The following is a 12,896-nucleotide window of genomic DNA, read 5'->3' on the forward strand; positions in this document are numbered from 1 at the left end:
CCTGGACCTTAGCGCTGCTTTTGACACCATTGATCACAACATCATGTTAGACAGACTGAGGCACTGGGTGGGGATCTCTGGTACTGCCATAGAATGGTTTTCATCCTACCTGTCAAATAGGAAGTTTTGCGTGTCTGTAAACAACTATGTCTCCTTGTTCTGTCCAGTTAAATATGGTGTGCCTCAGGGGTCGGTCTTAGGACCCATTTTGTTGGTTTTTTTCTGCTTCCCCTTGGACATATTATCCATAAACATGGCATTTCTTTTCATATTTATGCTGATGACACACAAATATACTTTCCCGTCAGATCCACAGACCCTGGAATGCTGAGTTCACTTAACAACTGCCTTTGAAGTTAAAAAATGGATGTCAAATAATTTCCTCCAGCTGAACTCAGACAAAACAGAAATCCTGGTCATCGGGTCCCAGCAGATGGCAAAACAAATACTGCCATCTGCTGGTTCCCTAGTAAATCACATTAAGCCTGTGGCAAAGAACCTTGGTGTTTTGTTTGATAGTATTAAATTTCGAGCAGCACACCACAAAGCTTGTTCAATCATGTTTTTATCAACTTAGAAATATAGCAAAAATTCGATCTATGTTAACTTTTAAGGACACCGAGACCATTTTACACGCCTTCATCTCATCACGCCTGGATTATTGCAACAGCCTTTTCACCTGTTTAACCCAAAAATCTATTGATCGACTCCAGACTGTCCAGAACTCAGCTGCCAGGCTTTTAACCAGAACAAAGAGATATGACCACATTACTCCTATTTTAGCTTCATTACACTGGCTCCCAGTATGTTTTAGAATTGACTTTAAAATTCTATTGATCACTTTTAAAGCTCTTCATGGCCTCTCGCCTTGTTATATTTCTGACCTTTTAGTCCCATACGCACCAGCACATACCTTGAGATCCTCGGGCAGAGGTCTGTTGTCTGTTCCAGAGTCTCGACTGAAAACTAAAGGGGACAGAGCGTTTGCTGTCAGGGCCCCGAGGCTCTGGAACAGCCTGCCCGAGGAAATCAGGTCGGCTGAGTCAGTGAACTCCCTTCCAGTGAAGTCCCTTCTTAAAACATACTTTTATAGGAGAGCCTTTCCCGATCTTATTTGAGTTTATTTTATCCCTTTTATTTTATTCTATTTTACTAATTTTATATTTATCTTAAACGTGTATTTTAGTCTTTTCAATGTTTTCATGCTTTTATCTTGTATTGTTTTTGTATTATTGTCTTTTGGGTATTACTGTCTTGTCACTTGTTAAAGCACTTTGTAACTAGTGTTTGAAAAGTGCTCTACAAATAGATTATTATATTATTAACCACGTGGACCCTGACACCTATTTCTAGGAAAAATGCCTAAAATAACACCCAAATTAAATCAGTAATATCTCCTCAACCATTAAGGCAAGATGCATAATTCTGGTCTCCTTTGAAAGGTCAGAAGCTAAGGAAAATAAATCCATTAATAAATTCAATAAATCCTGCATGTCTGTTTAACTCGTACGGGTCGCCAGCAGCCGACAAAGATCGCCTCCATCAAATCAAACTCTTCTTCTCCACTTCGATCTGATGACAGAAATGGCAGCCGAGATGGCGGCCCGCCAGACGTCTCCGTTGACACAAAGCGCCACTGTTTTTGGACAGAAAAAAGCTAGAACAGCTAAAATCGATCACGCCCCCCGTACTGGGTCAGTCCTTTCCCATGTCAGTTGAACATTCAGTGTGTACACAAGCAGCACATAGAACACAAATTTGCATGCTGGACACATAACGGAGGGAAGAGGTCAGGTGGTGTGCATCAGCCTCTGTCCCTCTGTCACCCTTTATTTCTATATATAAATAAGGCTGAGACTCTTCAAGGGGCTGCCATCGAAAAGGCCGTGGTGTCCTTGAACGCACCATGGCCAGAGTTATAAAAGGCTGACCGGGCGATGAATGCACCACAGCTGTGACTGTGGTTGGCGCGTCACCCGGTCTTGACGTCAGTCTCAAGCTCACAGCTTCCATGTCAAGCAGCGGCAGGATAGACAGCCTCACCTGCTGCAACAAGGTGCTACGAGCCGCTCATGGAGGAAACAAAGCCAGCAGAAACCGCAAGCAATCTCTTTTGTCCCACTATACCAAGGGAGACCTGACCGTGGCTGTCTCTCTCCGGCTATAGCGGACTAGCGTAGCTGCGCTGTGACCACTCGGCGAAAGTGATGTTGGCAGGGCAGCGTGTCTGTTTATGTAACATGCTTTCACTGCCAGTGAGCTAGCAACGCGCCCGTGCGAGTCCTCCTGGGCGCACTGGGAATGCAGAGTCCTGGACTCATCCAGGCAGGACATGGGTCACCTCACCTGGGTGTAAAGATTAATTTCTAGAAGTGGCGACTTCATCCATGGTGGTGGTGAATTCAGTGAGCAGTTCGCCGTTTGCTGAAGAAAAAAGGATACTGAGGCAGTAGGAACACGTATCGGTAGTGATGTCCTATTGGCCGGAATCTATATATTCCTTTACAGGCCAGAATCTGAGGACTGTGGACAACATCCAGACTACAGTGTTTCCATGCACCACACATGGCTGATCTTCCAGACTCAGGACAGAGTAACAGGCAGTTCAGTCAGGCAGCATACAGACAGTTTGTAGTGTGGCAGTGTGGAGCACTTAGACACAGAGTCGTGATACTGAGTTGCTGTTTCTGGAAGACTCACAACTGTTATCCTGATCCTCTAGGACAAGACAGAGCTTTGATCCTAGCAGGGTGTGCCTTTATGTGCAGCCGGCGCAAGCGCTTCCGTTTGATAGTGACATCACGTACCGATCCTTGGGCTGATGTCTGCGACTTTGCTGCAGTGGGTTAAAGACACGCGCAGCTGAGTTTACTTTTTATTGTGATAGTTGTCGCCTGGCCACCTCTTCCTCTAGTGAGGAGGAAACTTTTATATGTAGTGGCAGAAACTTGTTTCCATGAGAAGAGATGAGAGATTTCTCTCTCTTTCTTTCAGGCCTATTGCCATGAATGTCTAGGTAGCAATGTTGCACAAATTCACATATGAACTATAAAAAATATATAATTAATAAACAATAAAAAGACAAGAAAAATCAAAGAAAGAGGAATATGCACAACAAAAACAGAATATAGGCCTATGTTACATTGAAAATATGTCTTGGTTTTGACAAACAGTAGCATTTTTCAAAGGAACAGTTATTAAAATAAACTATTAATGATAATAATGTGATAATTAAGTTACTTTATACAAACAACAATGGTTCTCCGTTTGTTGAGAATAAAATTGGTGTCGAAAAAAGTATCGTTCAGGAACCGGTATCAAAGTCGAGGTATCGTATCGATATCAAAAATCTTTGAACGATACCCAGCCCTACTAACTGCCACAGTGCTATACAAATAATTCCGTCACTGTGTGGATAAATACCTGTACATTGTTTTTGTTTTATTCCTAGGAGGGTAGAGAAAATACAAAGTATATTTTTCCTGTTCTGGAGAATATTTTCATTCTTCTTTTTTAAATAAAACATTGAAAATGATAAATGCTTTTTCTTTGCACTTGCCACATAAACAATCAAGCAACTTCATTTATGTCTTATGTCTCCAATAATGACATCCAAGTGTGGTATAACACTTGTTTGTTGTTATTATATAATACTACTAATACTACAACCTATATCACAAATAGATAATTTTGAAACATCATTAAAAATAAGTATATAAAGGAAGAAATATAAGGTGTTTCCAGAGGTATTTTGACTGATTAAGAAGACAGTTCAGACTTTGCATGTAGCATCGTATCGCTGCTGTGGAGATGATTTAATACATCACAATCACCCCCTGACATGATTACCACATGTCCAAACCAACCACATTACTTTTTGTTGTACATTTTGCTGTTTCCACGTCGTTGTTGCCACTTGTTTGGATTACTGTAATGCACTCTACGTGGGGGTCAGTGACTCATCTCCAGATGGTACAAAATGATGCAGCGTGTCTCTTAACTGGAACACGTAAACATGAGCACATTTCCCCTATTTTAGCCTCACTCCACTGGCTGCCTGTACGTTAGAGTATCCATTTTAAGATTATTAGGGCCCGAGCACAACTGTGCGAGGTCCCTATTGGAACTGAAGGGATTATTATGGCCTGAGCACGAAAAGTGCGAGGTCCCTATTGAAACTGAAGAACTCTCTACACTCTAAACCCATTGACAATTAAAAGCTGTTCAAACAGTTGTTACAAGTCGACCAGCTTGCCCGTGGAGTGTCATCAAAAATTGATGATTCACCATGAAACAGGAAGTTGTAATAACTTAACTACAGTGGACATGCTCACATCTGCACTAAATTTGAAAATGTATAATAAGAGTCCCGCCCTGAACACAACCATATCCCAACATTCACTCATAGTCATAGTGCCACCTGCTGGCAAAAGGAAGTGACCTTTAAAGGTTCAGTGTGTAATATTTCTGAGGATCTATCGACAGAAATGCAATATAAGATGCGGACAAACAGCGCTACAGAGCGTGTTTCGTCACTACGTCTTCTTGTTTTATTTGCTTTTAAATGTCTTAATGGTCCACCCTACATCTCTGAGCTGCTATACCCCATGCACCCACTCATTCTCTCAGATCAGCCGATCAACTGTGTGCCCAAAACACAGCGCAAGCTGAAAGGGGACCGTGCTTTTGCTGTGGTAGCTCCTAAACTGTGGAACGATCTACCATTACACAATAGACAGGCATCTTCCCTGTCTGTTTAAGTCTCTTCTTAAAACTTACCTCTTTTTCTTTGCCTTTGAAAACTGAAGTTGACATTTCTTTTTTTTTTTATTGTATTGATGTTATTGTTTTATTGTATGGTTGTTTTTGTTTTAACTGCATTTTATGCATCGTGTGAGCTATGTATTAGTGTCTTTTATTTATTTTTCTGTACAGCACTTTGTGTCCACTTTGGATGTTTAAAGTGCTCTATAAATACATTTTGATTGATTGATTGATTCTTTTTGCAACTGGAGGAGTTGCCCCCTGTTGGCCATTCGATAGAATGCAGGTTTAAGGGGCTTCTGCGTTGGCTTCACTCCTCAGACTGGAAGCTTCCCGCTTGGTTTCAACTGAAACATGATTATCTACAGCTCTGACCTCTGACCTGTATCTACAGTTCTGACCTCTGATCTGTATCTAAAGCACTGACCTTTGACCTCGAGCTCTACTTGTTTCTTAATCAGGATGCTTCCATTCCTGCTGTAGACGGTGCAGGTGTAGGTGTCTGTGTCTCCATCAGTGGGGTATTTCAGAGTCAGACTGAGGTCTCCAGATCTCTGTAGGTCTCTCTTCATCTCTGTTCGGTCTCTGTAATATTCGTACTGTTCTTCAGGCTGGTCAGAGCCGTTCTGATACACATGGACCTTCCTTTTGTCTCTGTCCCTCCACTCCACTGTGACGTCTTCAGGCAGGTGAACTGTGGTTTTGCAGGGCAGCAGGACAGACTCCGCCCCTGAATCCACCTCCACCTGGTAGACTGAGAGGACAACAAAGCACAACATCAGCTGTACAGACAGCAGCAGGAACTCTGAAATATGTCCCATTGTTCCATCTAACAGAGACAGTCTTGTCTTTGGTGTCTCTACAATCAACAGCACAACTGACTGTTTATTAAATCACTGAGTATTATTGTCAGATGGACTCAATCAAATCTTTACTAAAGTTAGTGTCACAGATTTGGGTTGGTTGGGTGTGTTTTGTTTTGTATGTTTTGTATGTTTCCATGTAGTTTTGAGTTTTGCGGGGTCTCTTAGAGATGCACCGGGAGCGTCTCACACAGACGCGTCAAATAACTACGCTTTATCATTTTCTGAAAGCATCAATATTGGATGCCCTGAGATGAGAACTGGCTCAAATCTTTTAATATTTTTAGAATGTATTTTGGTGATTTTTCTGCACCAGTATATTGAGGAAATGTCTTTATTTATACAAACACAAAATTCAGATGACTGGTGACAGTTTAAACATTTTTAATAATAAAAAATAAAGTGTAAAATAATGCAGTGCAGCTTTAAGGCATTCTGCAGAATAATATTTTCAGACAAAAGTCATAATATTACAAGAATAAAATCACAATCTAAATAAAACATTAAGTCTTTACTGGAACAATAATTAACAACAACCAGCCGAACTGAAAACATTGCAGCCTCTCAGACCAGGGGATGCTGTATCATATAGGCTATGGATATAAGATATGGATATAGGCTATTTAAAAATAATAAAAAAACAAAGCAGGTCCCTCCTGACATTTTAATTAATCGCATACTCATAACAGCATCAATAAGCATGATTTTTACGAAGCATTCCATTTTTTAACGCCACTGTCTGAGATAAAAAAAAAATCAAGCGTCTCGACTTCAGAACTAACATTACTGTTTTGCACATGCATTTATAAGAGAAGTATTCAGTGCTTTTACAAAACACAAAACTATCATTAACGCCACTCTATCCTGTTGAGTGAATGCTTAACTGGCAGCAGCTGCCAGAGTTTCTCTCTACAGGCTAAGTTTCATGTTGCTGTGCTGCTTTAGCAGATGCTTCAATATAAAATTGTTTGCGGTTGTAAACTTTTTGCTGGTCGCACAAAGTTTACAACAGAAGAGAATGTTCTTTGCATCTCTGAGTGTGACACAGCCAGGCTAAATGGCACTCACTGTATCACAGTACAGCTCTGGAAGGAAGGCCTCTCTCCCTTGTTCTTCCATTAGCCTTTTGGCTAGCAGCTTACTTGAACAACATTACGTCCGGCTTTGCTAACCTGCAGTACAGTCGCATATGTTATATTAATTAAGGCCCGAGCACTAAACGTGCGAGGTCCTTATTGAAACTGAAGGGATAATTAGGGTCCAAGCACGAAACATGTTAAGTCCCTATTGAAACAGAAGGAATTATCTTTTTAGGGCCTGAGCACGAACCGTGCTATTGAAACTGAAGGGATTTATTTTCTTTCTTTCTAAGTTGCACCTACGTGTACGAAATTGCCCTAGGTGGCTGTTCTGCCAGTGTGTGAATGTAGGTGAATTTTAGTTTGTGTTTGAGCACTTAGGCTCAGTGTATAAATGTGGGGTGAATGCAGATGTACAGGTGAAACTCGAAAAATTTGCATATCGTGCAAAAGTTCATTTATTTCAGTAATTCAACTTAAAAGGTGAAACTAATATATTATATAGACTCATTACATGCAAAGTGAGATATTTCAAGCCTTTATTTGATATAATTTTGATGATTATTGTGTACAGCTTATGAAAACCCCAAATTCAAAATCTCAGAAAATTAGAATATTACATGAAATCAATAAAAAAAAAGGATTTTAAATACAGAAATGTCAGACCTCTGAAAAGTATAATCATGCATGTGTACTCAGTACTTGGTTTGGGCCCTTTTGCATGAATTAATGCAGCGTGGCATGGATACTATCAGCCTGTGGCACTGCTGATGTGTTATGGAAGACCAGGATGCTTCAATAGTGGCCTTCAGCTCTTCTGCATTGTTCGGTCTCATGTCTTTCATCTTTCTCTTGGCAATGCCCCATAGATTCTCTATGGGGTTCAGGTCAGTCGAGTTTGCTGGCCAATCAAGCACAGTAATCCCATGGTCATTGAACCAGGTTTTGGTACTAGTGTGGGCAGGTGCCAAGTCCTGCTGGAAAATGAAGTCAGCATCTCCATAAAGCTCGTCTGCTGAAGGAACTGCAAAATGTTTACTTTGGGTTCATACAGTTGTAGTAATGGCAAGTTGTGTTTATTCACCTTATTGCGTTAAAATCGCCTTCTCGCGTTGTGTGTGAATACTTGCAGCAAATGTACTCACGCGAGGAAAGCGTCGCGAGGCGAAAATTCGCGGTTGGTCTGAATGCGGCATAAGAATCACAGTCTGTCCCCCCTCCCCCAGAAAAAAAGTGAGCTCCTCCATAAACTATGGTATAGTTCGCACACTGGTTATAATGTAGTTTTACTGTTTTATCTGTTACATTTCTACCATCCTCTCCTACAGCGCCACCTAAATGGCATATGCAGTCTAGCTTGGCTTATAGATTGGTTAAAGCACTTCTGTGTTGTTAACTCTGTGTAACCTGGGTAACAAGTAAAAGCAGTAACTTGAGATAGTCCTAAGTCACTTTCAACACATCACATTCTCACACACACTCCCAAAAGACCTCATAGCATTTAGTGCCATTTTTCAATGTTTAAGGCTCCGCAGTCAAGTTAGCAACAATAAATATGGAACGTTGGGTTAGACTATCAAAATAAAAGTATGTTTTAACGTTGTGAAGTGTCACAATTTAGGTAGGTTTAATAAAAGATCATAGTTTGGGTTAAAATGAGCAATATTACTAATGTAAGTTAAGTAACGTTACTTGTGTAACTTATGCAACCTACATAACTTAAATAATAACATTCAGTGTTCACTTTTTGACTGAATCAATGAGAACATGAAATAGCGAGTCTGGATCTGTAAGAGGGAGGAGACCCGCAGGGGTCACAGAGTCAGTTACTATGGCAACTGACCCAGAGTTAAAGTTAGCTCTCTTTCTGGATCACAAAACCCAGAGTTTCCCTCATCTCAGGTTAACTAACTCTACTGGAAGAGGCCTACAGAGCTCCACATAATCCAGCCTCCATGCTGGACTCAAACTGGTAATTCATCATGCTTCAGAATGAACATTTTCCAGCACTCCGCTCTGATAAACAGTAAATCCATCAGATTCAGTCCCTGAGTTGCTTTCTTTAAGCTACTGTAGCTATCATACGTCAAGGCTGTGGTCACATTGAAGACGTAGACAGGTGCCCAAAGGTGATCCTCTGATTGGCCAATAACACCTTCATATGCTGGAAGTGTAGCAGTAGTGACATACCTGACGTGAAATACTGCCGGAAATGTACCAGAAGACCCCCAGCAGCAACAAGACCAACAACCAGGAGAACCAGGAGAACCAGGAAAGCTTTGACCCAGGGTGGAAATCGTTCTGTGGGAACCAGAAACATAAAGAACATGACCTCTGACCTCTGACCTGTACCTACAGTAGGTGTTAGGGTCTGTTGCTGACCTTTGACCTGCAGCTGTATCTCTGTCACTCTCCATTGTCCTCCTGACGCACTGACGGTGCAGGTGTAGCTGCCGCTGTCAGAGAGCTGGAGTTTTGTCAGCTTGAGGCTGAGGTCTCCAGTTTCCAGAGCGTCAGTCATCATGGATGTTCGGCCGCTGTAAAGCTGGTTTTGGTCTGTAAGTTCATCACCTTCCTGCTGACGCTGGTGGACGGTTGGAGGATTGATATCGCAGCGGCTCCACACCACTGTGGGGTAGTCTATGTCAAACGTTTGAAACTCACAGGGCAGCAGGACAAACTCCTCCCCCTCATACAGCTCCACAGCTGAGGCATGCTGGGAAACTGTGAGGTCACACAGACAGAGAGGTTCAATCACAGCAGCCTTATTTCAAGTCTTATTCTGTGGAGGTAAATCAATGTCAGTATCGTTGTAAATGCACAGCCTATGAGTCACAAATAACATTCCAATTTATAAACACAAATTATAACCCAGACAGTACACGTACATCTTGCAGATGTCAACCCACTGTTTTAAGTTACATCGGTAAGACATTGTATGCAGACCGTTGCTATTTGGTAAAACTTCAAAGAGACAGTATTCAGATTAACAGCTCTCCAGATGATGTTTGAACGATCAAAACCACACCGTCCAGCCACTGTACCGCTTCTGTTGCGACCTTTACTGGTTTAGATCATTTAGATCATTTAGATCATTTAGACAGTAACATCACTATTCAACAAGCAAAATGTGAATTTAAACATCAGATTTTATGGGAATACAATGATAAACAATAAGCTTGACAGTCTGGGTCTGGGTATTTGTTTTTGTTTTTGGCAGTAAACTGGGGGGGGCTTTGCAAGATTGCCAACAAAGCAGCTGTATGTAGTCAAAGTGAGTTTTTCGGTTACTTTACCCCTGCTAAGTAGTTATAACTGATTGTCTAACCATGCCAAAAGAACTAAAGAAGCTACATATAAACCTCCAAAATGCGGAAAGGTGATGCAAAGAACCTCCAAACTATGTCTTATCAGGACCAGGAATACAGGTGGCACATGGAGACTATGCCCAGTGGTGGAGAGAAACAAGGCATTGACAAGATAAGTGACTCCCCACCACTAACTCCATCTAAAGGAGCTCATTCCATAAAAATGATCAAACAAAATCCAACCACTACCGATGTGTTAGAAGCAATTCAAGCACTTCACTCAAGATTTGTAACCAAGAAGACGCTGCTTGACACAAAGTTAACTCAGAACGCAGTAATGATTGCTAATCTCACAAAGTCAATCAACTTCAACTCTGAAGGGGTGAAGGAATGTAAGGAGAAGATTGTTCTGGAAACCCAGGTGTTCATCCTACAGAAAGAAGTTGATGAGCTCCTCGAAGGAACATGACCGAATCAAACGGCGATGGAACTTTAGAAGAAAAGGAATAAAAGAGATGTTAGTTTATTACCTGTGCCTATTTTGTTGTCTGTTCTGTGGTTCTGTGCCCTGTGCTACGAAGCGAGATAACTGGCTTATCGAGGTAGCCACTAGTAAGGAAGGAGATGTTAATTAAGTAACAGGACAGTTTCTGAGATGTAGCCCATCTGTAGCTATAATTGAATCCTCAGTGTTTTCACATATTTAGATTGACTATTTCATGTGTCAAAAAAATGGATCCAGAGTGGGGGTTAATAATCAGAGAAAAAAATAAGTAAATAATTAAATTTACATGAACAAAACTCGTAAATTCCCTGAAATTAAAGTCACAAAAAATAAAAATCACTCTGGTAATTTCTTCTGAATACACCCAACCCACAGCAAAGTCTCTAAGGTGCATGATAATATAGTGATTGTGGGCTAAACTCACGAGTAACTCCTTATTGCTAAATCCGATTGTGAAGGCTCATATAACTTTCTACTGCATGCTTAATACACGGCAGACGTGTGTGTTGCAACCTTGCAATGAAGCGATGTGGTTCCTTGAAAAAACCACCATTGATACCGCCTAGCTAGATGAGGCCCAGCTATCTCCTTCACATGAATTGTGTCGGCTGTGGCTCAGGAGGTAGAGCGGGTTGGCAGTTAATTAGAAGGTTGGAGGTTCAATCCTGGGCTGCATGTCGAAGTGTCCTTGGCAAGATACTGAACAGTGTGTGTGTGTGTGAATGTCAGTTTTTTTTTGATGTAGTGTAAAAGCGCTTTGAGTGGTCGAAAAGACTAGAAAGGCGCTATACAAGTACGGAGCATTTACATTTAACATTGCAGCCAATGTCAGACATCATGTGCAGTGACTGTCTATGGACTGTTAGCTTTCAGTTATGGGTGCAAAGTGTTGTAATTTGATACTATTCTACTAACTGAATGTCTATTTCAATGTAAAACCTGAATGTGAAATTGTTTGTGTTACACTGACATTGTGTCGTTTATTCCGTGCATTTGCAAATTTATGAACATGTCAGTCAAGTGAGCAAGGCACCCTTAAAATGCTAACATCTTTTTTACCTAGGAATATTATTTTGGATTTCTATCCTTACCTTATCGGATCCATCTTGTTATGTATGCTAAAATGTTATTTTTCTCTTAGGTAGAATGATTCACTAACTTCCATCCTACCGTTCAACTCAAAGACCACGACTGGAAAATTGTCCTCTACAGTGTAGAGTGTTGTCAAAGTGAATGGAATTTAAGTTTGTTCCTGCATTTTAGTGGATGAGGCCTTTATCACAGCCTTCTGCTTTGTCTTCAACATGACATATCCGGCATACTTTCAAAAGACACAAAGAACTTTCTCCAAAGGCACATCACAAACATTATGGAGGATAGAGACAAACCCCTGCTGGTAACTGTAACTCGAGGGGTTAACCTTCTTTACTGATTATGCTTTGGACTGCATTAGTGTTTGAAATGTTCAAAGAGGACCTTTGCTCTAAGGAAACTGATTCAGCACATTGGACTTGCCCATGAACCCCATTTCAGTGTAAACTCTGGGATAAGTAATTGCCAGTCGGCTTTTTCCAAATATCATTCTTTTCGGCATATTTATTGAATACACAATATTTAGATATATAATTTACAAGACAATATTTCTAATTGCTGAAAAAAAAGTAACTGAAGAACCTTTTGAATAACTAGTTGAACATACACACACACACCACCTAGTATTTTAAAGATGTGCAGTTATAGGATAAAGTGCTTCAGCCTGTGTCGTCTATCTGGTAATGGTGTAAAATATGCCCTTGAGGATGTTTTTGTTGTTGGTCATGTACACACTGAAGCCATTTCTTTTTATTCTTGAAAATTAATTACATTCTGAACATTGAGACTTTTGGGGTGTTGTGTGGGAAAATTTTGTCAACGATAGGATTCTGCTAAATCCAGGAAATGAGTTCCACCATCAGGCTCTAGACACACATTTAGTTGATGGTAGATTGTTTGATTCATTGAGGTATTTCTGTCTAACGATGCTGCGCCTAAATATATTGTTATTTTGAATTTGTCTGAATATGCTATGACTTTTTTTTGATGCATGGTGTACATGCAGATGGGGGACAAATCAAAGTATCTTTTGTTCAATGCGTCGTGTAGTTTCAGAGTAGGTGTAGTTTCACCCTTTTTGTGAAACTATATTTGCAAGGAATTTTCTTTGTATTACCACAAATGCATGTCATGTTCATCTGGAATATATATATATATATATATATATATATATATTTATAATAATATAATAGCTTGTCGTTGGGGTGGTACCCTTATTAGGACATATTAGTACCCATTATTGTACTATAATTTAATTATTATAGTTTAAAAGGTATGTTTATGT

General features: G+C 40.5%; 1 protein-coding gene across 1 annotated transcript in view; it reads right to left on the bottom strand.

Moving 5' to 3' along the window:
* LOC119912640 overlaps nucleotides 1-12,896 on the bottom strand; it is a 33,463-nt gene that overhangs the window by 9,807 nt on the left and 10,760 nt on the right. Inside the window, exons 2-4 of the mRNA XM_038731924.1 lie at nucleotides 9,089-9,430; nucleotides 8,897-9,007; nucleotides 5,192-5,518 (exon numbers count right to left, since the gene is read on the bottom strand). Of these exons, the coding sequence (XP_038587852.1) occupies nucleotides 5,192-5,518; nucleotides 8,897-9,007; nucleotides 9,089-9,430 (780 nt within the window). The remainder of the gene's footprint in view (nucleotides 1-5,191; nucleotides 5,519-8,896; nucleotides 9,008-9,088; nucleotides 9,431-12,896) is intronic.

The sequence above is a fragment of the Micropterus salmoides genome, unplaced genomic scaffold (genome assembly GCF_014851395.1).
Source record: "Micropterus salmoides isolate LMB-PRFRI ecotype aquatic unplaced genomic scaffold, ASM1485139v1 Ms_hic_scaffold_2, whole genome shotgun sequence".
Lineage (NCBI taxonomy): Eukaryota > Metazoa > Chordata > Actinopteri > Centrarchiformes > Centrarchidae > Micropterus > Micropterus salmoides.